At 45.0% G+C, this 25373-nt stretch overlaps 1 protein-coding gene across 8 annotated transcripts in view; it reads left to right on the top strand.

Moving 5' to 3' along the window:
* Positions 1-25373, top strand: part of HHAT (hedgehog acyltransferase) — a 375148-nt gene that overhangs the window by 54852 nt on the left and 294923 nt on the right. For 7 of the 8 annotated variants that reach the window (XM_042229246.1, XM_060396733.1, XM_015099380.3 and 4 more), the window contains exon 4: positions 13262-13375. The exons of the other annotated variant lie outside the window; for it this stretch is intronic. In XM_042229246.1, the coding sequence (XP_042085180.1) occupies positions 13262-13375 (114 nt within the window). The remainder of the gene's footprint in view (positions 1-13261; positions 13376-25373) is intronic. 8 annotated transcript variants of the gene reach the window in all.

Genomic DNA, 25373 nt, shown 5'->3' with positions numbered 1-25373 from the left:
CTGCCTTCATTATCCAGTTCTAGAACACTCCTTCATTATCCAGTTCTAGAACACTCCTTGGTGGAGAAGGCAATGGCACCCCACTCCAGTACTCTTGCCTGGAGAATCCCATGGATGGAGGAGACTAGTAGGCTGCAGTCCATGGGGATGCTAAGAGTCGGACACGACTGAGCGACTTCACTTTCACTTTTCACTTTCAAGCGTTGGAAAAGGAAACGGCAACCCACTCTAGTGTTCTTGCCTGGAGAATCCTAGGGGAAAAAAAAAAAAAAAAAGAATCCTAGGGACAGAGGAGCCTGATGGGCTACTGTCTATGGGGTCACACAGAGTCAGCCATGACTGAAGTGACTTAGCAGCAGCAGTAGCAGAACACTCTTTGGACTTATCTACCTGGTGTTTTTTCCCTCCATTTCATTTCTCTCCACTGAATAGACTTATTTCAGAATAGTGTTCTTCACAGTGAATAACTTTCATAATGCTTCTGTTATAAAACTAGAGCTGGATTGCAGTCAGAAAACAAATCCTTTCCAAAATATGTTGATCAGGGTTCCATTGCAGACAACAGCATCCACTCCAGGCAGCTTAAGCAGAAAGGACTTTATTGCAAGGATTTAGACATTTCAGAATAGTCAAAAGGACTGTGGGGGACAGGTAGTAAGTAAGCTCCTGGAGAGCCACCCTGTAAAACTGCGGCTTCAGCCCAGCTCCCGGCTTGAGAACTGAGTGCTCTGGTGCACTCGCGAAAGCTGCCACATCACATACAGCCCCTCTGGACTGACTGGACCCCGGCGTCTCCACCATGACTCCTGCAGGAAAACAAGGGCCTCTGCCAGCGTTCATCCAGAATTCTCAAAGCCCATACACTTTTGTGCTCATTCTCTCACCTTCAAGTCTTCATGTATATATTTCCTTGTCAGAAACTAAGTCCTAAGGAGACATGCTAGCTATATGGAATTTTGGGAAATGGAGTTTTTTGGCTTCTAACCTCTGATGTATAGGATCATGCTAGGAGGGGTTGAGGAGTGTTGATTGAGGCTCCCACATGGAGCAGATATTTTATTTTGAGGAGAAGGTTAAGATGGTCGCTATTGCATGGCCTTTTAGATGTTGCCCTTTTCTGAATTCAGATGTTCTCCTTTCATTAACCATGGATTCATTCCTTTTCAGGCCAGTTTCTAGAACCTTTCCTTTTTCCTTTCTTTTGACTAGGTTTGAGGGAATCTTGAGCAAGTCCACTCCCTCAGATTTCACCTATGAGTATCTCTGTCTGTTTCAGGACACAGAGCTGAAAACTTTTAGATTTTTGTTTCTGGGGCTATCAGAGTAAAATAGAGTTTGTTGATTTTTTCTTGTTTGTTTATATATCATTATTTACTTAACAAACATACAAAGTACTTAAGAAGTATTAGGCCCTATTCCAAGTGTTTTCCATATTTTAATTTATTTAAATCTTAAAATTAAACCACAAGATAGGTCCTCTGTTATGACCACACTCTATTTTGTCCATCTCTGTAGAGCGAGTAATCGATGTAACCAGAGAGTGGGCCTTGAGTTGGTGAAGGTCATCTGCAGAGCACATCATCCACGAGAAATATTCCATGAGTTTGTGTTCTCCAACTGAGATTGTAAAGGCCTTTAAGGAAAGGTACCGTTAAGGACTGTGCTTACACTAGATTCTTAAAAATGATAAGACTCTTCATACATCATTCAGTTTATGCAACAAGCTTTTATTGAGCATCAGTATGTGTTGATTTCTTGGAGGATGTGCTGTTGTTTAATCGCTCAGCCGTGTCCGACTCTTTGCGACCCCATGGACTGTAGCTCACCAGGCTCATCTGTCCATGGAATTCTCCAGACAAGAATCCTGGAGTGGGTTGCCATGCCCTCCTCCAGGGGCTCAGACCAATCCCAGGCATTGAACCCAGGTCTCCTGCACTGCAGGTAGATGCTTTACTGTCTGAGCCACCAGGGAAGCCCTTCTTCGAGGATACAGTGCTGAATGCATGTAGTCCCTGTTATAAGGGGGATGCCACAGTTTGGAGAGGCAGCTCAGTAGCCTACAATTCAAGCACAGTGTGATTAAGTTGCCATGATATGAGTAACCATGGTGCATCATGGACGCATAGATGAAGGCCAAGGAGTCTATAATATAAGTTAATGGATTAGGAAAGCTTTTCCTGGGAGAGAGCTTGCTTGACCTGAGGCCCGAAGGACAGACAGGCCATCATTATCGTGATGTTTGAGGGCAAGTTTTTCCAAGTTAAAGGGAGCAAAGGGTGGGAAGTTTCAGCCATGAACACAGCATATTTGGGTAGTCAGTGACGCTTTGTTGAGGAACTGGGAAGAAAGGTTGAGTAGGATGATGAAGGGGTGGGCAGGGCCAGGAGGAGCTGCATGCGTCCTGCTAATATTTCTCTGGAGTGCTAAGGGGGGAACCTGAAGAATATTAAGCTGGGGACTGGCTTGATTGCGGGTGGTCTTAAAGCACTGTGAATAGGAGATTGGATGGGGGAACAAGCCTAAATGTGCACAGAATAGTCCCTGCCTTCGAAGTGTGTCCAGCAGAGTACTGGGAGAGAAAAGATGTGTCTTCCCTGGATAACCCAGGCTCATGGGAGGGTTGCGGCTGAGGCGCCCATGGCCTTCCTCTGCGTCAGCTGCAGAATTCAGAGCTGATTGTAAATTAACAAAAAGTGCCATCCAGATGACCGACTCTCACTAATAGATAAGTGGTGGATCTAGGAGAAATGGTAAGCCTTTGGACCATCTCAGGCCCTTCACTTCTTTTTGTGGGCACGGCTCTTCCCATTTGTATATGCCTTCCACGTGGCTGCCTTTGGAGTACGCCGTCACAGTTGAGTAGTTGCCACAGAGACTGCGAGTGGTACCTAACCTTTTTGACACTAGGGACTTGTTTTGTGGAAGACAATTTTTCCGTGGACTGGGAAGTAGGGGATGGTTTCGGGATGATTCAAGCTCACACATTTATCATGCACCCTATTTCTAATCTAAGGCCCCTGTAGAGCACAGGTCCTGCTGTGTAGCACAAGGAGCTACCTTCAATATCCTAGCATAAACTATAAAGGAAAATAATGTGAAAAAGAACGTGTATATATGTATGTATAACTGAGTCACTTTGCTATACAGCAGAAATTAATTCAACATTGTAAACCAATTGTAAACCAATTTATAAACCGTTGTAAACCAATTGTAATGTAAACCATTGTAAAGCAATTATACTTCAGTAAAATAAATTTAAAAAATTCTAATCATATAAAGAAGGACTGACCAGCCTGAGGTCACATAAGGGTAGATGAGAGAAGGAACTCAACCCTGGACCCAGGAACTCAAACCTGGGTCTCCTGAACACAGTCTGGTCTCTGCCACATACAGCTCACCACTGGCTGTCTCAACCACTTGGAGAAAAAGGTCACTTTCCCTGTGTTGTGATAGACAAACTCGAGGGAACGACCCCATAGTCCATGGGGTCGCAAAAGAGTCGGACATGACTCAGCAACTTTCACTTCCACTCCAAATCCATCCTGCGTATTGCTATCAAAATAATCACACTGAAACAAGGGCTAGCAAGCTTTAATAAAGGGATAGATGGTAAATATTTTCAGCTTGTGGGCTATACCAGGGATCTCCAACCTCCGGGTTGAGGACCAGTACCTTTTGTCAGATCAGCAGGGACATTAGATTAGAAATAGGGTGCACTATAAACGTGTTAGCTTGGATCATCCTGAAACCATCTCCCACTTCCCATGGAAAAGTTTTCTTCCACAAAACGAGTCTCTTGTGTCAAAAAAGGTTAGGTACCACTTGCAGTCTCTGTTGTGAGATTTCCAAGTTTCTTCCACTTGGAGAAAAAGGTCCCTTTCCCTGCATTTTGATAGATGCAAACTCGAGATAACTATAGTACCTGCTGGAAACAGGCAGGCCTTCCTCTGAGGCCATCCGTTATAGTCACTTGCCCTCATGTTCTTGGTGTTCTTTACTCAGAGGGGTGTTGAAGTCCGCCATCTCCCTGTTAGTGATGTTGACCCCCTCAGTTAACTCTGTGAGCCTCTCCACCCATGCTCCCTTCAAGACCCCAAAGAGTGGAGAAATCAACGTCAGATGTAACTCTGTTGAGTCAGCGGAAGTAGCTGAACATTTTAGCTAGGCTGCCAGTGTTTCCCTAACTCTGAGGAATTGAATCTTGCAATTCTAAGGTCCTGAAGCCTCCTATAGGCACCGAGCCAGGACTGGCTGCACCTGGGAGATCTCTGTCAAGTCCTATCAGTTCCTGACTGCGTTTTTGGACGGTAGTCAATCTGCCAGTCAGGGCTGATGTCCTCGTTAAGTAAATGGCCATGTTGGCCTTTGTGTTGATCTTAACAGGAAGAGGAGTTCAGACAAACTGAAAGAATTACTGAATTGAAAAAAAGATTCAGGTGCAGAGTCCTGCAGACTGACAGGATTAACTTTCCAGGGAGCACTTTGTATCATAAGGTATTTTCCAAGGCTGATTCTCACCCCCTTATTTCTAGCCGTTTCTGACGTTTGCCCCCAGGATGAAATTGGCATGTTACAAGCAGCAGATCTCTAAAGGGTCTGTCTTAGGAGGCAGGCAGACTCAGGGCAGGAAAAGACCTTGCTGAAAGACCCAAGTTCTCTGTGATGCTCGTAACTCCCTGTGGGCAGAGGGTCAGTTTAGGAAGCGTTTTGTTTTTGGCCTTCTCAAACTTGGTGTAGACGCTGTGGAAAACATGGAAACATTAAACATAGAATCATGAGTTGGCCCAACAGTTCTACTCTTAGGTATATACCCGTAAGAATTGAAAATGGATATTTAAACCAACACTTGTACACACGTGTTCACAGCATTATTCGCAGTAGACAAAAGCGGGAAACAGCTGAAGCATCCATTGATGAATGAGTAAACAGAGTGTGGTATTTCCCTACAATGAGATGTGATTCAGCTATAAAAAGGAATGGTGTACTCGCACGAGTTACAACGTGGATCAACCCTAGCAACATTGTGCCAGGTGAAAGAAGCCAAGTCACACATTGTAGAACTCCATTTAGATGAAATTCCCAGTGTAGCCAAGTCCATAGAGACAGAAGGCAGATTTGTGATTATCAGAGCCTGCAGAAGAAGGGGGATGGGAATAACTGATTAATGGGCACAGAGCTTCCTTTTAGGGTGATGAAAATGTTCTGGAACTAGATAGGGGTGATTGTTGTATGACATTGGGAGTATAAATGCCACTGGGTTGAGTTTAATCTGGTTCATTCTGTTATGTGAATTTTACCTTAAAACAACAATAACAACAAACTGCCCAACTCAAATGTTTTCAGAATCCCTAAGTTATGGAGTTTCAGTTTGATTAAATCCTGGCAAATAAGCTTCTAATATTTGAGTTAAAATTTCAGCTACTGGCAAGAGCAGTGATTTACTGAAAAGCAGGTAAAGTCCTGGGAGAGTCTGGGTTAAAAAGTCACTGGTGGACTTGGAGTAACTGAATTTATCTCTGGGATGATTTTCTCCGCTTCCCTTGGGGTGTCTTGGTAGGCCCCTTGGGGCTTTCCTTGGCACTGGGTGCTTAAACATTTCAGTCCAGTGGCCTGGCCTTATTAGCCATGGGATTGTGTTATCTTCAGCCAGTGTTAATTCAGCATGGTCTGAGGAATGCAAGAAAAAGCACAGAAGGAGAGTTTTGGCCATCCCCCTGTGATAACAGTGTAGGACTCCAGCTAAGAGGCCAGAAGTGAGTGCTGTCGTCTGGTGAGCTTCAAGGCTGATGAGATTTATGGCTAGAATAAGGAAAACTTTGCTCAGTGGTGAGTTGGCAGTGTAAGATCTTCATTTGCCAGGTATTTTTCTCTTTTAACTTGTTGTGCTTGAACTACCAGATGATTTTTGAAAGCGATTTAAACTGCCAGATACAAGTACACATGTCACTTGGCAACATTAAGGAATCACTGAGAATTCAAAACATTAAAAAGTAAACATTTAGTACACCCATGTTCATTATCCATAACAGCCAAGAGGTAGAAGCAACCCAACTGTCCATCAACAGGTGAACGGATAAACAAGATGTGGCGTGCCCATGTGATGGTGGAGAATTACTCAGCCTTGGAAGGGAGGGGAATTCTGCAGTAAGCTACAACGTGGATAAACCTTGAGGACATTACGCACATGGAACAAGCCAGACACAAAAGGTCAAATACAGTATGATTCTACTTATACGAGGTGCCTATGGTAGTCAAATCCGTAGAGGCAGAAAGCAGAAGAGTGTGGTCAGGAGCCGGGGTCAGGAGGAATGGGGAGTTACTATTTAATGGGCACAGAGTTCCAGTTTTCAAGACAAAAGGAGTTCTGGAGCTGGATGGTGGTGATAGTTTTATACTAATGTGAATATTCTTAAGGCCACTACACTATACACTTAAAAATGGTTAAGATGGTAAACTTTATGTTATTTATTTGACCACATGAAACACAGGTTTTGCAGCCTGAGGACCTGGGTCTTTAAAGTCGGGCTCTGTCGTATATTAGCTGTGGGACCCTGGACACGATATTTAACCTGAGTATAGTTTTCCTTTTCTTAGGTTATGCGGTATGATTCTGCCTACAGCATAGTCAGTCTGTGTGCTGTAGTAGTTTCTTTGCAATCTGGAGAAGAGGCTGGACGAGTGGGAACTTTCTGGAGCAGGGTAGGCTGGCAGTGTGGATGTGGAAGTTGGAGGCCTGGATTGGCCCCATGGGCATGTGAGAGGGAATCACCCCCACACCCTCCAATGATGGGCAGTCAGTCAGGATGCTGTATGTAGGTGAGTCACAAGCCGTTCTCTTAGTATTTCTTTCCTTTAGCCTGGAAAATAGTTGCTTTTTCCACTCTCTGAAAGCCATCTGAGGCGTCTGCTTGTTCTGCCCTTCATTTTACACACAGGAAGGCTCAGGGCCAGGTAGTTTAAACATGACTCATTCAAGTCTACAGAGGGGGAGAAATGTGATGAGAACTTAGGTCACGTGATTTCACACCCCCACTGTTGTGAAGGCTCATTGAGTGTTGGGCATTCATTATACAAATTTGTGCTTAAGTCAAGGTTCTTGCTCTCAGGAGCTTACCATTTTTTTCCCCTCTAGAGAGAAAATACATGAAATAGCTAGAATAAAGACGGCTAGCATAAATGTACTGTAGTAAAATGTGCTGGGATTGAGGTGTGGATGACAGAGAAGGGGATGCAGCGAGGTCCACCAGGAAGGGCAGAGGAAGCTTCACACCTGAGCTGACGTGTCTATGGTTATGGGGCGTTAAGGAGGTGACTGACCCTGGTGTTGGGAACAGTTTGGTCAGATGGTGGGGGTGTGTGTGTATGCGGGTGTGTGTGTGTGTGTGTGTGTGTGTCTGGGTGTGGCAGAGGAATCCAGGTGGAGGGCTTAGCACAAGTAGAGATGCATCATGGGAAAGGACTGGGTTTGAAACCCAGCCCTGCCCTCTCTAGTTGTGGCCAAATAATTTGCCTGCTCTGACCACCAGTTGACTCATCTGTAACGTGGATTAAAAAAGAAACAAAAAACTACCTTAAGCGATACCCAGAATGTTAATTAGTGATTTGCATGAGAGGGAGGTCTCAGTTGTATCTCTAGGTATGTAGATGGATGACACCACTGGTCCCTGTCTTGCTTTGCAGTGGTTTTCAGAGTGTGGAGAGTTAGTGTTGGTACCGTGACCTCCTCAAAGCTGAGGAATTCATATTTCCCCACACTACCTACTGTGGAACTCTGCTGTCTGTAGGAAGAGAGGCTCAGATCCTTTTTCTTGTTGAGTGTAGGAGAAAGTGTTTCACCAGGAGGTTATAGTCACTGTTGAAGAGACGCCGAATCATCACGGCTTTGTGCTTAGACTTCTCTGTTCTTGCCTTGTTGCAGATGAAAGCCTCAGAATGAATAACCTTGCTGCTCACTCAGTGGATTTTATGCTTGAATCTAGATGCTTTCTATGGTGAGCAGGATGGTGCTTGCTCTGTTTGTGAATATTAGGTGGTCTAACTGTATTCCCAGGTCCTTGCCTGGGAATGGCGAGGGGTGGGGTGAGCTGTTAAGGATTCTCTGGGCTTACAAACAACATAGGGAATCTTAGATTGATGGCTTCGATCTCTGCTACTGGAAATGTGATCTCCAGGCCAGCAGCGTGGCGTCACCTGAGAGCTTGTACCACAGAATCCCAGGCCCCATCCCGGATTTCCTGGACCATAATCCACATTTTAGCAACACCTGTAGGTGGTTTGTATAGCCACTGAGGTTTGGGAAGCACTAATGTTGAAGATTGGATGTGAATCTTAGAGTTCAGGCTCCCCTTTCTTTGTGGAGGAGCCTTAATGGTTCTGTCTGGCTAGAATTTATCCCTGGTTTATATCTGACTCCCTTACAGACCTGAGGAAGAGGTTTCTTATTATTTTTAGGTTTTATTTTGTTATTTTGGCCACACAGCATGTGGGATCTTAGTTCCCTGACCAGGGATTGAACCTGTGTCCCCCTGCTTTGGAAGCGTGGGGTCTTAACCACTGGACCACAAGAGAAGTCCTAAGAAGAGGTTTCTGATTGACTAAGAACTGTGGGATTGAGATAGGAAATGGGGAAGGAACAGAAGATGAAAAAATTGTTCCTGACTTGACGCTTTAAGATTTACCTTAAATTAGTGATTGAGCTCAGGGTCTGTAAGACTTTGCTTACGGAATCATCAGGTGAGTGTATGCTCCTCGGTTTTTGTCTCGTCACAACAAAGACTTGGAGTGACGGACATTAAAGCCCCCTCGGCGTGTCACAGCTCTCAGGTCTCGAACAGACCGTGTTATATAGCTCTTAGGCAAATCAGTGTTACAGCTCAGTGTTACAGCTCAGTGTTACAGCTCTATTTTATTTAGAAGATAGCAGGAAAATCCATCTTCAAGGCGTGAGGGCACGTCGATCCAAAGATGCGAAGAGAAGAGCGCCCCAGCACTCGGGGGAGAGAGAGAGAGAGAGAGAAAGCTTTGGCTCCTCTTTTTATTTGTTTTTCTCTCCCTGGGCCTGTCCTGTGTAAATTGGGCCAGCCAGGAGTGTTGTTTATTTTACCTGAGGTCCTAACTCCGGTCCTCGGACCTTCATTTGTTCTATTTTCGAGGGCTTTTCTCTTCCTTATCTTTTAGCCACCGCCATTCTGGACTCCTTTTCCCTGTTCTAACTACCTAATAGAATCAAGTGAGTCAGATTCTTCTTATCTGAATCATTAACTGCTACTTATTGGCCATCTTGCTCTATTCATTAACTTGGCTTTTCTGTCTGGTTATTTCCTTTAGGTAAATATATTTTAAATAGATGTAAGAGAAACATTTTTATTTCCTTTAAATGGCCATTTTCTGAAATAACTAGTGATGAAAGACTGTGTCATTTTATTGATGGGATTTTACCAGCTCAGTGTTTTCAGTAGTCCTGGGCCTTAGGATGAAGCATAAAGAATTTTTTGTTTGTTTGTTTCCTTTCTAAAAAAATATTTTTAATGTTTTTAAAATTAATTTTTATTGGGATAGAGTTGCTTTACAATGTGCTTCTACTGCCCAGCACAGTGACTCAGCTATATGTATACATGTGCCCCCGCTGTTTTGGATTTGAATGTTGGTTTTTAGTGTCTTTTTTTCCTGCACCCCTGTTACAAAGGGGCCTGTTGCTAGCATGCTCTCATTACATGACCTTTGTGCCTTTAATCAGTTGGTTGACTCTCCACCGATTTGACATTTTTGAGATGAGGCACTAAGCTGTGGACCAGGGATGAAGCCGGGCTAACGCTTTGAGTTCTTTGCTCTGTGCTGCCTGGGTGGGCAGTGTGGGCCTCCCAGGCCCTGATGCAGCCAGTCTTTAAATGGAAGGAATTGGACCGAACCTATGACTGTCATGGGATACGGGCTGAAAGGTTGTTGCTGAGCTGTGAAAGACGCTGGGATTCTCGGCCTCCAGAAGAGAAGAATTCAGTCTGGGGCCAGTGACGAGGCTTGATAGCTCAGAGCTTTTGTGTAATAAAGTTTTATTAAAATATAAAAGAGATAGAGGAAGCTTGTGACATAGACCTCAGAAGGGGGCAGAAAGAGTGCCTCCCTGCTAGTCTTTAGCCAGATGTTGTTTAGCTACTCAGTTCAGTTTAGTTCAGTTGCTCAGTTGTGTCCGACTCTTTGTGACCCCATGAGTTGCAACGCACCAGGCCTCCCTGTCCATCACCATCTCCCCGAGTAGCTACTGGCAGTCTGCTAATTAGAGAAAGGAAATGTCTCAAAACTCAGAGACTCGCGCCAGGCTCCTCACCCACAACATGCATTTTGAGATAACACTGGCACAAGGTGAGTTGTCCCGGGCCACAAAATGATTGACATGAATCTTGAAGAAAGGCAGGCTTCCAAGCAAATACAGTCTCGTTAACATAGCTGAAGAGAACATTCGCGAGAGTAAAACATACTGGTCTGTCAAGTCAAGTCGCTTCTGAGTCTTAGGCAGAACCGACTTGAAGACAGAGACTAGGGTAACATTAACATAGCTCAAGACAAACAGTTCATAAGGAAAATGCATTGGTTAGCTCAGGGTTGGAGAAAAGTTCAGTTCAGGTGGAACCAGGTATCGTCATGGCAACACAGAATTTTAAAAGAAACCTCTTTTTAAATTTGTGTAGAGAAAAGGGAAAAATCTAACACTTGCAGCTTGCTTCCTCCTGTCGCTTGAGAGAGATAAAAAAAAGTCTGACGGTGGCAGCCTGTTTCCTCCGTTTGAAGACCCCTGGCCTTCCTGCCTCTTATCCTCTCAGGGCTGTATGAGCAGGTTGTGTGTGGATCAGGATCTTGGGTGTGGGGAGCACACGTTGTTTCAGAAGCACAGTACCGTTGTCTTTCTTTATTTGGAAAATAGAAAACACTTTTTTTTTTTTTTTTTTGAAACAAGAGGCAGAATGTAAAAGCATGATTTGATGTTAGGGGGTTCACATAGGATGGAACGCACGTGGGACCACCAGTTAGCAGCAAGTAACAAAATTTTTAGTGACCACAGAGTGCCAGGTATTGTTTTAAATTGTCGATATGCATGTACTCTCCCTTAAACCTCACAGGTCCCTAGACTGTCAGGCCTGATAGCATATAGACAGGCAGAGAGGTGACGTGTCTTGCTCACGGTCATCACAGCCACTGTGCGGGTGGATGTGGGATCCAAACCCAAGCTGAGTCGGCAGCTTGGCTTCGTATCTGCTACCTCTGCTTCCATAGTCTGATATGAATCAAGATCCCTTTAATCTGTCCTTTACCTTCTGGAAAAAAGTGTTTTGTAATGTATGTAACTTGTATGGAATTACCCCTCAGTCCTCACGTGCAGGAAAGGAAACAAACAAAAATCCTGTTTTCCTCTAAATCCAATTAAAAAATTGGTTCAGGGAGTTCCTTGGTTGTCCAGTGGTTATGTTGTAGCCACGCGTTCCGGGAAACAAACTCACTCAGAAGGACAATGCAGATCAGTTCAGTTCAGTTCAGTTGCTCAGTCGTGTCCGACTCTTTGCGACCCCATGAATCGCAGCACACCAGGCCTCCCTGTCCATCACCAACTCCTGGAGTTTACTCAGACTCACGTCTATCGAGTCAGTGATGCCATCCAGCCATCTCATCCTCTGTCGTCCCCTTCTCCTCCTGCCCCCAATCCCTCCCAGCATCAGAGTCTTTTCCAATGAGTCAACTTTTCAGATAGTGGAGTGCAGTTTATTACACCGGCGGGCCCAAGGCAGAGTCTCCTCTTAGCCAAGGACCCCGACCAGTTTTTGTGAAAACCTTATATACCCTAGGTGTATGTGCTCAAACCCACCTTCCCAAATTCCCTGAAGCTAGTCTGAACAAAGGAAAATAAAGATACAATCAAAGTTAACCTGTGAGTCTATGCCTTAAGCCTAGGTAGATAACAGTGGATCATTGTCAATAAGCATAATAGAATTTATGATTCAATTCAGTTGCGTAGATAATTAGGATATTCTTTTACCCAACGGAGAGTCTAGGTATGAGCCCTGGGGCTCTTCCATCCAGGGGATCTGGTTTTCCAGTTGGTATGTCGTTTCCATAGATACTGAGCGTAGCTCCAAGTCCACAGTCCAGCCCAAGATGCAGTCCTGCTTTCAAGATGGAGCCTGTTCTGTCTGTTTCCTCCTTCAGTTAAGACTCTGTACTTCTATAGGGGGCACTGGTTCTATCCCTGGTCAGGGAACTAAGATGCCATACACCCTGTGGCTTGACCAAAAAAAAAAAAAAAAAAGAATTGGCCTAAAGTTCCACACCTAGGGAGGTGTTTAGTATCAGTGGATCAATAATCAGTGGAGGGTTCCTTCCCCACTGAACCAATTGGATAGCAACTTCTGAGGGCTTCCAGTCCTCATTCCTGCTCGTGGGCCATTTGAGAGTGGCCAGTCATGGTGTTTTCTCCCTCCATGCTCAGCTTGGCTGCCGCGATCTCCCTGGGGCTCCTGAGGCCAAGGCTCTTGGTTGTGAGTCCCCAGGTGTCCACGAGTCCACTCTCGCCAGAGGTTTTCACCTGCCCCTGCCGGGGAGCTGGGTAGACAGAGCCTAGAATGGGTGCAGACATAGGATGCCGGTGGACACAGAGCTTCCTGAGGGGAAGGGAACTGTATCTTTCATTCTTTCCTCATAAAGCTTATAGGGAATGGGCCAATTTCTTTATCAAATTATCCTCCGGCCTGTAAATGACAGCAAGATTTAACATGACTGATCTTATACAATTTTATTAGTATCCAGTGTACATTTCTCTTGTTGGTGAAAGCAGCTAAGTGACCAAACTGAGATAACCTCATTAATTATTTGTCCTATCCGCTTGACACTGAGGAAACAAAGGGAATTCTTTAAGTCTATGTTACATCTTTTATAACATAGGGTTAATAATAGTTTCTGTCCCACAGAGGGTCCTGGGGTGGGGGTGGGGATCAGCTTTAACAAAGACCTTTGAGACTGGCCAAGCTGGAGGGAAGCATATAATAGGGGTGTGTGTGTGTGTGTGTGTGTGTGTGTGTGTGTGTGTGTGTGTGTGTGTGTGTGTGTGTGTGTGTGTGTGTGTGTGTGATGGAGACTGGAAATGTGTCAATGCCGTTTTATAGCATTTGAACTCACATCGGCCTTTTCTTGCAGTTATTTTCTTAACTGGAGTTTGTGTTCTGCCTCAAAGATGTACGAAGATCTCTCTGATAAACTGCTGTTTTGGCCTGTTTAGGACCCGACTGACTTTGAGTGGAGCTTCTGGATGGAGTGGGGGAAGGAGCGGCTGGTGTGGTTATTCCTTGGCCACATGAGCGTGTCTCAAGTCGCCAACCTGCTTTCGAGGAAGGTACGGTTATGTGCATCATTTCCAGTTCAGCTTCTTCTTTGCTTTTTGTCAAGAAGGAACCCTGAGCTAGGAAATCAGGGGGCATGGATATTGGCCTTTGAAGCCTGGAAAAGGTGAGAAAGGTTTGTTACTGGTCAATAAGAGAAATTACCAGATTAAAAAAATAAAATCAAGACATAAAAATAAAAGATAAAGATGTGATAAATTGTTACTGTTGGATAGAAACTGCATAATGACTTAACATACATATGTTGTGAAAAGATTACCATGATAAGCTTAGCTAACACGCATCATACAGGTACAAAAAAAAAAGAGAAGAAAGAATGTTTTTTCCTGTGATGAGAACTTTTAGGATCTCCTTGCTCAGTGGCTTTCAAGTATATCATATCACAGTAGCCACAGTTGTCATGGTGTACACTAGAACTTACTTTTCCGATAATTGAAAGTTTGTACCTTTTGACCACCTTCATCTAATTTTAAAGAAGCTTCCAAGCACACCTAATAATAAAGAATACATGATTTTGCATTCCTAAACTGATAATGAATATACCTACCTCAACCTTCATTAATGGGTTTCTTTTCTTCCACAAGTTGGTTTGGTGGTTTGTTGTGACATCAACCTTTCTAGAAATTTAACATTTTTATTTCTAACACAAAGCTGCTCTGCCCATACGTGGGTGACTTACTACCCCTAGGTCTCAGCTTTCCCATCTGTAAAATGAATAGCTCAGTATCTGTATTTTCTTTCCCTGTTGGGGGGAGAAGAACTATTTTGGGGAGGATCTGTGGAATGAAGCTGTTATCATTACTGCTGCTGTGGGAAAGGGCCAGCTGTTGTGGAGTGGAAGAGTCCTGGATGATGGATTAGTTCTTGGACTTGCTCATTTGTTAGCTTTCTGACCATGGAAAGGCTATTCACCACCGAATCTTAATTCATCATTTTCTATAAAGTAAGGTTAATGAAATAATAAATTTTTTTCTTTTTTAAAAATGGTGGGCTTCTCTCTATTTATAATAACCAAGACATGGAAGAAACCTTAATGTCCATTGACAGATGAATGGATATAGATGTGGAAATGGACTATCATGTTAGTTGCTCAGTCGTGTCTGATACTTTGCAATCCCATGGCTCCTCTGTCCGTTGACCTCTCTGGGCAAGAATACTGGAGTGGGTTGCCACTTCCTTCTCCAACAGTGGAATAGTACTCAGCCATAAAAAGAATGAAATAATGCTAGTTGTAGCAACAAAGACAAATCATTCAGTGTCACAGTAATCCAAGTCTGTGCCCCATCCACTGATGCCAGACAAGCTGAAGTTGACCGGTTCTATGAAGACAACACCTTCTAGAACTAACACCAAGAAAGGTGTTCTTTTCACCACAGGGGATTGGAATGCAGAAGTAGAAACTCAAGAGATACCAGGAGTTTGGCCTTGGACTACAAAATGAAGCATGGTGAAGGCTAACAGAGTTTTGTCAAAGAGAACATGCTGGTCATAGCAAACACCCATTTCCAACAACCCAAGAGAAGACTCTGCACATGGACATCACCAGATGGTCGAAACTGAAATCAGATTGATTATGTTCTTTGCAGCTGAAGATGGAGAAGCTCTACACAGTCAGCAAAAACAAGACCTGGGGCTGACTGTGGCTTAGATCATGACCTCCTTATTGCCAAATTCAGGCTTAAATTGAAGAAATTAGGGAAAACCACTAGGCCATTCAGGTATGACCTAAATCAAATCCCTTATGATTATACAGTGGAGGTGATGATTAGATTCAAAGGATTAGATCTGGTAGACAGGTGCCTGAAGAACTATGGACTGAGGTTCATAACATTGGACAATAGAGGGCGACCAAAACTGTCCCCAAGAAAAAGAAATGCAAGAAGCCTAAATGGTTGTCTGAGGAGGCTTTACAAATAGCTGAGGAACTAAGAAAAGCAAAAGGCAAGGGAGAAAGGGAAAGACATTCTACTGAATGCAGATTTTCAGAGAATAGCAAGGAGAGATAAGAAGGGCTTCTTCAGTTAACAGTGCAAAGAAATAGAGGAAAACAGTAGAATGGGAAAGACTAGTGATCTCTTCAAAGAAGTTGGAGATAGGAAGGGAACATTTCATGCAAAAATGGCCACGATAAAGGACAGAAATGGTAAAAACCTAACACAAGCAGAAGAGATTAAGAAGAAGTGGCAGGAATACACAGAACTATGCAAAAAAGGTTTTAATAACCTGGATAACCACAGTGGTGTGGTCACTCACCTAGAGACAGACATCTTGGAATGTGAGGTCAGGTGGGCCTTAGGAAGCGTCACTATGAACAAAACTAGTGGAGGTGATGGAATTCCAGCTGAGCTGTTTCAAATCCTGAAAGATGATGCTGTGAAAGTGCTACATTCAATATGCCAGCAAATTTGGAAAACTCAGCAGTGGCCACAGGATTGGAAAATGTCAGTTTTCATTCCAATCCTAAAGAAGGAGAATGCCAAAGAATGTTTAAACTATAGAACAGTTGCATCATTTTACACGCTAGCAAGGTAATGCCCCAAATCCTTCAAGCTAGGCCTCAACAGTACGTAAAGTGAGAATTTCCAGATATACAAGCTATATTTAGAAAAGGTAGAGGAATCAGAGATCAAATTGCCAACAGCTGAAGGATCATAGAGAAAGCAAGGGAATTCCAGGAAAACATCTCCTTCTGCTTCATTAACTATGCTTAATCCTTTGACTGTGTGGATAAGAACAAACTGTGGAAAGTTCTTCAAGAGATGAGATTACCAGACCTCCTTACCTGCCTCTTGAGAAACCTGTGCGGATTAAGAAGCAACAGTTAGAACAACTGGACGTGAAACAATGGACTGGTTCAAATGGCAAACAGCCATCTGACTGTTCAAATGGCTCAGAAGGTGAAGACTCTGCCTGCAGTGCGGGAGACCTGGGTTCTATCCTGAGTTGAAATGATTCCCTGGAGAAGGGAATGGCTACCCACTCCAGTATTCTTGCCTGGAGATTTCCATGGACAGAGGAGCCTGACGGTCGCAGAGTTGGAGCTGACTGAGGACTAGTGCCTTCACTTTTTTTCAGTTCAGACAGTGTGAGAGGCAGGTTAACCATCTATTTGTGGCCGGATGGGCCTCCTCCTCTCCAAATTCGCTCCATTTTCAGCTCCTGTTCTGCACCCACCACCATCAGAAAACTACCTAGTTTAGGATATAGATGTTCCTCTGGTTAATTTGCTTGTGCCTTTTACTGTGAGGAGACCCTATTCAGGATGGCTCAGAGCTCCTGGCTGAAACCCAGCTTTGTCACTTTCAAGCAATGCAGTCTTGAAAGCCAGTTAGTTAATATCTCGGAGTCTTTCACCTCATTTTGTGCATCAGGGATGGTACCGCTTGCTTCCGGGGGTGGTGGTGAGGGTCTAATAGTTCTCAAGGTTGTGCTAGCGTATGATGGTAGCCAGTGAAGAGGTAGCTGCTGCGGGGGCCTGCTGGCGTCACTGTGTGCCGTGACTGCAGTCTTCGTGGGCTCCTGGGAGCAGTTCCCTCCGCGGTGTTCAGAAAGGAGGCATCTGTTGAGATTCTGAAAGCCCAGAGGGCAGAGGCTGTCTCTTCAGCTGTACCTACATTCCTCTCCTGCGTGGCTTTCTCTGACCCTGTTTCAAGCTTGTGCTGGCTTGTGGGAAAAAGGACAGGGAGACACAGATCAGGAGCTGAGTGAGAAGTGACACTGGAGATGCCTCCTGGGAGGAGTGGGCCACATCTGCCTGGGGGTGTCAGGGAAGCCCTCCCCCCCCACCAAAGGAGGTGGCTTGTAGAGGGTGGAGCCATCTGCTTATTTCAGCCTCCTGCATCTCCTTACAGGCCTGGGTGGACAGGTGGGCTTGACCTTTTATCTGTAGTGCCCATCTTAGGCAAACTCAGTAGGCAGTTTTGTTTGCAGTTTTCTTGGAATGAGGCAGAGTTCGCACTGAGTCATCTGTGTGTGTCCCATCCCTCTGTGACCACAGGTTTGATTTGTGCGACAGCTGTTGGGCAGGGTTCTGTGAGGCTGGAGCACACTGCTCTCTTTGTCCGTGTCCGCTTGGTCCTTATGTAAGTATGAACCTCAGCTCTGGCCCCACCACCTGGACTGAGTGTCCCAGATGGCCTTAATTTGGGTGGCTGTTTTTGGTCCTTTTTCAGGGTGGAATATTTGGGCTGCACTTATCTTTTATCTCCCCTTCTCATGGGCATCATGAACTGTGGATGATGCTATAGAGACAGGCATTATCACTACCTGTGGTTCCAACCCTGAAGGATGCTTCTGGGCTCCATATGCTGTCTCGTCCCATCTCTCCCTTTGCTGGCCCCAAAAAAGAGGTTATTTTCAAAAGCGTGATTTTCTTTTTCTTCTTCTTCTTCTTTTTTTTTTTTTTTGCCATGACAAGTAATAAAAACTTTCCACTGGGCTCCCCGGCCAAAGTTAAATGCCTTTTCTCTGGGTTGGGCTCTCTTGTTGGGTTTTGGCAAGACTGGGTTGGGGGCAGCGCCCAGGGAGGGGAGGCTGAGGAAAGGCTCTGAGCTTTGGCCGTGGGTTTGTTATGCTTGGAGCGTGTGTGGGGCGGGTCAGACAGTAGCCTCCTTTCTTGAACACCCTCACCACCTGAGGCATAGTGTTCTCTGCTCTCAGAGCCAAAAATACCTCTGGGTGAGCTTTTGGAGAAGGCTGGGTGCCTTGGCTGACCACAGGGTACCTTCTCACTCGACCTTTGACTGGCAGAACCCACATCATTAGCGCTGGGCCCCGACCAGCTGAGCTCATCGGCTTCAGGCCTGAAGAGCGTGGTCCCGTGGCATTGGCTGAGATGAGGAAGCTCACCTCTGGAAAGCTGTGGTGCTCCTTCCCAGCATATCATCAAAACCACACACCTAATGGGAATCTCACACACTAATGGGTTTCTTGGAGCCAGACTCCTCCACCTCCATCAGGGCCTCTCTTAGGAGGGGCGAGATTAACTTGGTTTGGGCCCGCTGGCCTTTGCCCCGAGGAAAAGCAGTCTAGAATGCAGTTGTCTGGACTCTGGGATGGCTTTGGGATTTTTTTTCCTGTTTATATATCTCACATATATTCATATGAGGCTATACCACATATATTGACATACATATATTGGTAGCATCTGCAGTTGATTATGTAGTGTGTAATAAATTATGCCGTGCATAAGCATTGTTGAGTGACTTCTTTTATTTATTTCTCAAACAATGCCTGCTGAGTGGTTTCTGGGCAGATGTACAAAAATGAGTGCCCAGCAGTCTGGCCCAGTCGCCAACAGGAGTCTTCACCAAGGCTTAACGGTTTCGCTCCTCCCCGTGGAGGTGAGCTAATGAGGGAAACCACTCAGGCACATCCTGCTATCACTCGGCGCCCGCAGCCTAGAGCAAGCTGAAGCAGGCGGGAAGGAGAGGGGGCCTGAGGGGGGCACGGCCAGCCCAGTTCTCCCTGCGGCTGAGTCCTGGCTCCCCGCGAGGAAGATTTGGAGACTATAGATTTGCAAAACGAAGGGCCACAAGTCCATGGTTTTTTCTCAGGTGCTGATTTCGGCCTTTGGAATGTGCCAGTTGAATTTGTCTGTCTCTCTGAAGCCTTCCCTGGCGTGGGAGGACTCAGGTTCTCATTCATAGGTGGGTGCCTGTGTTTTCTCAGCTGAGCACTATTTAAGGCTTCCCCCAACACACGATTTGTAAGACTTCAGTAAGTGAAAACTGGAAGTAGGCAGTGAGATGTGGCATAACCCCTTCCTACCTTATTGGAACAGCAAAGCAGTCTTGGTTCATAAGGGGTTAGGTGATGCAAGCAGACACTTTGGCAATCAGCCAGTTTTCACATTAGTGACGAAAAAGCCCCACATTTTGGTGCTTATTTCTTGTTCTCAGTCATAACTGCCAGGTTAATTCCCAGTACTTGCAGGAGCATGTCCATCTATCCATCCACCCACCCATCCATCCACCCACCCATCCATCCATCCACCCATCCATCCATCTACCCATCATCCATCCATCTACCCATCCATCCATCCATCCATCCACCCACCCACCCATCCATCAATCCACCCATCCATCCACCCACCCACCCACCCATCCATCCACCCATCCATCCATCCACCCATCCATCCATCCACCCATCCATCCATCCATCCATCCATCCATCCACCCATCCATCCACCCATCCATCCATCTACCCATCATCCATCCATTCACCCATCCATCCATCTACCCACCCATCCATCCATCCACCCACCCACCCATCCATCCATCCACCCATCCATCCATCCATCCATCCATCCATCCATCCACCCATCCTTCCACCCATCCATCCATCTACCCATCATCCATCCATTCACCCATCCATCCATCTACCCATCCATCCATCCATCCACCCACCCACCTATCCAGCTATGCTAACCGTTCATTTGTCTAGCATTTCTGAAACACTTGCTGTCAACTAGGTACCCTGTTAGATTCTAGGCTAACGTTACTGTATGACAAACAAGACAGGATATTGCTCTGTTAAGGGAACCTATGCAGAGAGAATCAGTTGTGCCCCATTTTAAGAAGTGGTTCAGTGTTAATGCAAGGAGCAGTAGGAGCAGAGGGCAGGTTTGCTCCCCGATTTCCGTCTGGCCCAGTGCCATCAGAAAGTGCCACAGTGGTTAGTCCTGCTTTGTCCAAACTGCCACAAAAATAGAGTGCAGTTTCTTTCTTATCATTTGTTAGACTTTAAAAAAGTTTCTCCCCTTGCCCTGCCTTCTTTTTGTCTCTTAACCTGGAATAAAGAGCGTTAGAGGGGTCAGGATAGTTCTGGTGGGCTGGCATCCTATGCTCCAGCAGAGTTCACGCAAGCCATCTTATTGATGCAAGTTTCAGGTTGCTCACACTTTGATTCCTTTTAAAAGAGCATGGTAAATGCAAGTTAAAGCCACTACCAGAATGGTTCAGACAGAAAACAATAACACCGCCAAATGCTGGTGAGGAAGCGGCATAAACTGGATCGCAAGCATGTTGCTGGTTTTTGTTCAGCTGGCCATTTGTGTCCGACTTTTTGCAACCCCATGGACTGCAGCACGCCAGACTTCCCTGTTCATCACCAACTCCCTGAGCTTGCTCAAACTCATATCGATTGAGTCAGTGATGCCATCCAGCCATCTCATCCTCTGTCATCCCCTTCCCTTCCTGCTTTCAATCTTTCCCAGCATCAGGGTCTTTTCCAGTGAGTCGGCTCTTCTCATCAGGTGGCCAAAGTATTGGAGTTTCAGCATCAGTCCTTCCAATGAATATTCAGAATTGATTTTCCTTAGGATTGACTGGTTTGATCTCCTTGCAGTCCAAGGGCAACCTGGGATTGAACCAGGGACCTTTAGATTTTTCAGTCTAATGTTCTCCCAACTAACCTATTTCAGCTCTGTGTTGCTGGTAGGAATATAAGATGGCCACTCTAGGAAATTGTTGGACAGTTTCTTATAGAACTAAACTTGTAACGACCATGCAGCCCAGCAAGCTCACTCTTGGGTATTTATCCTGGAGGCATGAACACTTGGTTTTACACCAAACCCTCTGCATGTATGTCCATTTCAGTTTTATTCATAATAGCCCCAAACGGGAATACAGCCCAGATGTCCTACAACAGGTGAATGGTTAAAGAAACTATGGTTCATCCGCCCCATGGAAACTACACAGCAATAAAGAGGGGCAAGCCTTTGATACTCACTGCAACTTGGGGGGAGGGGGATTTCAGGGAATTATGTGGAAAAAGCTAGTTCCGAAGGTTACATACTGTGACTAGAAATGACAGTATCTTAGAAATGGAGACGATATTAGTGGTTTCCAAGGGTTGGGGATGTTGGGAAAAGGGAGCAGGAACAATGTGGGTGTGGCTATAAAAGGGCGATGCAGGAGATGCTTGAGGGGATGGCATGGTTTGGCGTCTTTCCTATGGTGGATGATGAATCTATTTGAGATGAAACTGTATGGAATTAAACATACACACACGGATGAAAGTGAAACTGAGAAAACCAGAATGCTTGTGGGTTATAGCAATGTCAACGTCCTGGTTGTGATACACTTTGGTTTTGCAAAATGTTACAGTAGGGGAAGATTGGGTCAAGTATCCATGGGATCTCTCTGTATTATTTCTTTTAACTCCAGGTGAATCTGCACCTATCTCAGTAAAAATCTCAGTTAAAGAAAAGCATCGTGTTAAAGTAATACTTGATGAGAATTTAAATCTCTTAGTTAGGAAGATCACATTTCAGTTCAGTGCAATTCAGTCACTTAGTCGTGTCCGACCCTTTGCAACCCCATGGACTGCAGCACTCCAGGCCTCCCTGTCAATCACCAACTCCTGGAGCTTACTCTAACTCATGTCCATTGAGTCAGTGATGCCATCCAAGCATCTCATCCTCTGTCATCCCCTTCTCCTGCCTTCAATCTTTCCCAGCATCAGGGTCTTTTCCAATGAGTCAGTTCTTCGCATCAGGTGGCCAAAGTATTGGTGTTTCAGCTTCAGCATCAGTCCTTCCAATGAATCTTCAAGGCTGATTTCCTTTAGGATGGACTAGTTTGATCTTCTTGCAGTCCAAGGGACTCTCAAGAGTCTTCTTCAACACCACAGTTCAAAACCATCAATTCTTGGGCACTCAGCTTTCTTTATTGTCCAACTCTCACATCCATATATGACTACTGGAAAAACCATAGCTTTGACTGGATGGACCTTTATTGGCATTAAATTAAGATTGTGTTTTATTTGTACATGTTATGTGATCAGCATAATTATTTGTGCCTCATTTTAAGTTCTCAATCATAATTGTCATTTGAACCTCTTAAATGGATTGGTTTGTTTTGACTTTTAGGCAGATTTTTAATTAATGAGTTAATTTTTTTGGCTGCGCTGCACGGCTTATGGGATCTTAGTTCCCTGACCAGGGATTGAACTGGGGCTCTTGTCAGGGAAAGTGTGGATTCCTAACCTCTGGACTGCCAGGGAATTCTCTAGGCAGACTTTAAAACCTTGAGCTTGAAATAAAGTACATGTGTGACCAAACCTGTGCGTACCTGCCCAGATTGCTCTGGGAACCTGGGAAAAATGTCTTTAAAGTCCTTCTAGGAGGAGATGAATCAGAAGTATTGTTTCGGAATAAAACATAGCAGACTTTCTTCTTTAGTTTTAAAGAGTTAGACGTTTCCTGGTATATTTGATGTCAGAGGCTCAAAATCTAATATTTAAGCGTTTTCACTTATGAGGCAGACGCAGGTTTGATAAATACGTAAGTACTTTTGGAGTAGAAATAGGTAGGGCGGGGCTGTCTTTAGGCCTTTGCGTGTGTACAGGGTCTTCGAAACCCTTGGAAGAAGCCCTCCTCCTCCTCAGGGCAGCACACCTTCCATGCTGCTGCCTTACTGCTGGGCAGGGGTTAGTGTCCATCTCTTGCCCTCTCTGCCTGGCTTCCTGCAGGGGGTGTGTGTGTGTGTGTTGCTGGGGGTGGGGGATAAGGTTGCAGGAGTGTGCCTTAAGGCAGCAGTCCCCAACCTTTTCAGCACCAGGGACTGGATTCATGGAAGACAGTTTTTCCACAGACGGGGGTGGGAGGAGGGGCAATGGTTTCGGGACGATTCAAATGCATCATTACGTTTGCTGTGAACTTGACTTCTACAGTTATTATTACATTGTGACATATAATGCAATAATTATACAACTGACCATTAACACAGACTCAGTGGGAGCCCTGCACTTGTTTTCCTGCAGCCCAAGGGTCCCATCTGGGGGTGATGGTAGGATCGCCTGCCACTCACCTCCTGCTGTGTGGCCCAGTTTCCTTCAGGTCACGGACTGGTACTGGTCTGTGGCCTGGGGGCTAGGGACCCCTGCTTTAAGACTGCATTGATGGTGGGGACTGCCCTGCACTGGTGACAGAGGGCAGGGCATGGCCGTCTAGTCGCGCTGCATCAGCATTTTAGCCGTGTTTTGGAATTCTCATTGCAGCTGTGTAGGTTGCGGTTACATTCACTTTACAGGTGAAAAATCAATATTTCTGTGAGGTTCTAATTTACGTAAGGGCTTCTCAAGTGGCACAGTGGCAAAGAATCTGCCTGCTAATGTGGGAGGTGCAGGAGGTGTGGGTTCCATTCCCGGGTCTGGAAGATCCCCTGGAGAAGGGAATGGCAACCCAGTATCTCCAGTGTTCTTGCCTGGAGAATCCCACGGACAAAGGAGACGGGCGGGCCACAGTACATGGGGTTGCAAAGAGTTGGACATATCCGAGTGAGCACACACAATTTATATGTTTGTAAAAATATTTTATTTTTTTATTTATTACTTAAGGCTGTTGCCGTGTGTGGGCTTTCCCTAGTTGCAGAGAGCGGGGGCTACTGTCCACTTGCAGTGTGTGGGCTCCTCATTACAGTGGCTTCTGCCTGGAACACGGACTCTAGGCAGGCGGCCTTCAGTAGTTTTGGCGCACAGACCTAGCTGCTCCATGGCACGTGGGATTTTTCCCAGACCCGGGATCGAACCTGTGTCCCCTGCATTGGCAGACAGATTCTTTACCACTGAGCCACCAGGGTAGCCCTATACAGGTTTTAAAATAGGTAACTCTTTTTAGATTTTTCACATTGCTCTGTTTCATCACCTGACCACTGTGAATGTATATGGTGGAGTTGCCTTTGCCCGTTGGGGTCAGTGAGTGGGTAATAGGGATATCAGAGAAGGTAAGGTTCACATGAGCGCATTTGCTGTGACGTCTTAAGAGAGAATGGTACTGAATGTTGCCTGCCTGTACTCTGACAGGAAGAAGATGGTGAGGGATGAGAATATAGGATGACCTTGTGAGCCCTCAAAGTAGCGTTTGTGAGCTCAGGTGAATTCATCAGACTCTTCGGAGCAGATGGAGTTTGCACAGCCCTGCTAGTAGTTCCTGAAGGTTCCTGCAGCTTTTCCAAGTTGAAGCAGCTTAAGTCTGTGGTTGAGTTCCCAAATGAATCCCAACAAACAGGCTTTTTCCAAATGGATCAAATAGCACTTAATAAAACGTAGCTGTGTTACGGGTATGTGCGTAGCCACGCACACATGGGAATGGATTCCAAGTGGTAAATGTTGTAGATCCTGTTTAAAAAGACACCCCCCCCCTTTTTTCATTTGTTAAAGCTACTTAAAATACTGTTGGCAACCTTATTCCTTATAATTGAACTCTGTCCAGAGGTGAGTTTTTAGGGGAAAGTTTGAAGCAAACTTATGTGCTATTTAATGTGGGTAGTAGGATGGAAAAATAGTAAAAATGAACTGTAGATTTCCCTGGTTTTCTTGGAACTTCAAAGTGGCTGACCCAGTTGTTCATTTAAAATGTTCTCCCTTGGGTTAGAGTATAGATTTGGGAGATAATTCTACTTCGGCAATATTTTGGAAGCGTTACCATTGAAAGACGGGATTTATAATTTGCAGTCCACATCTGTCTTTCCCTTAAAGAAATCATTTTTTCCATAAGAAGACCCAATTTTAAGTAGTCCTCACTTTTCAAGTCAGTGCATTCATGGAAATCCTATCTATCTCTGTGTGTGTGTGTGTGTGTGTGTGTATGATGTATATCATTTTTAAAGTCTTTACTGAATTTGTTACAATACTGCTTCTGTTTGATGTTTTACTTTTTTGGCTATGAGGCATGTGAGATTTTAGCTCCCCGACCAGGGATTGAACCCACAGCCTCTGCATTGGAAGTCGAAGTCTTAACCACTGGACTACCAGGGAAGTCCCTGGAAATCCTGTTTTTGAATGCCCATCAAACAGACACATCATGTTTCCCTATAGGAATAGCTGCTAGTATTTGCCGTGTACGCAGACATTGCTGTAAACATTTTACACTGTTAACTTAGTTCTCAAGACAGCCTCATGAAGCTGATGCCATTATTCTAATTTTATATGTGATTTAAAAGAGAGATTTAATAACTTGTCTAGGGTTAAACAGCTAGTTAATGGGGA

Source organism: Ovis aries, chromosome 12 (genome assembly GCF_016772045.2).
Source record: "Ovis aries strain OAR_USU_Benz2616 breed Rambouillet chromosome 12, ARS-UI_Ramb_v3.0, whole genome shotgun sequence".
NCBI classification, from domain to species: domain Eukaryota; kingdom Metazoa; phylum Chordata; class Mammalia; order Artiodactyla; family Bovidae; genus Ovis; species Ovis aries.
This window is presented reverse-complemented; position numbering and strand designations above follow the sequence as displayed.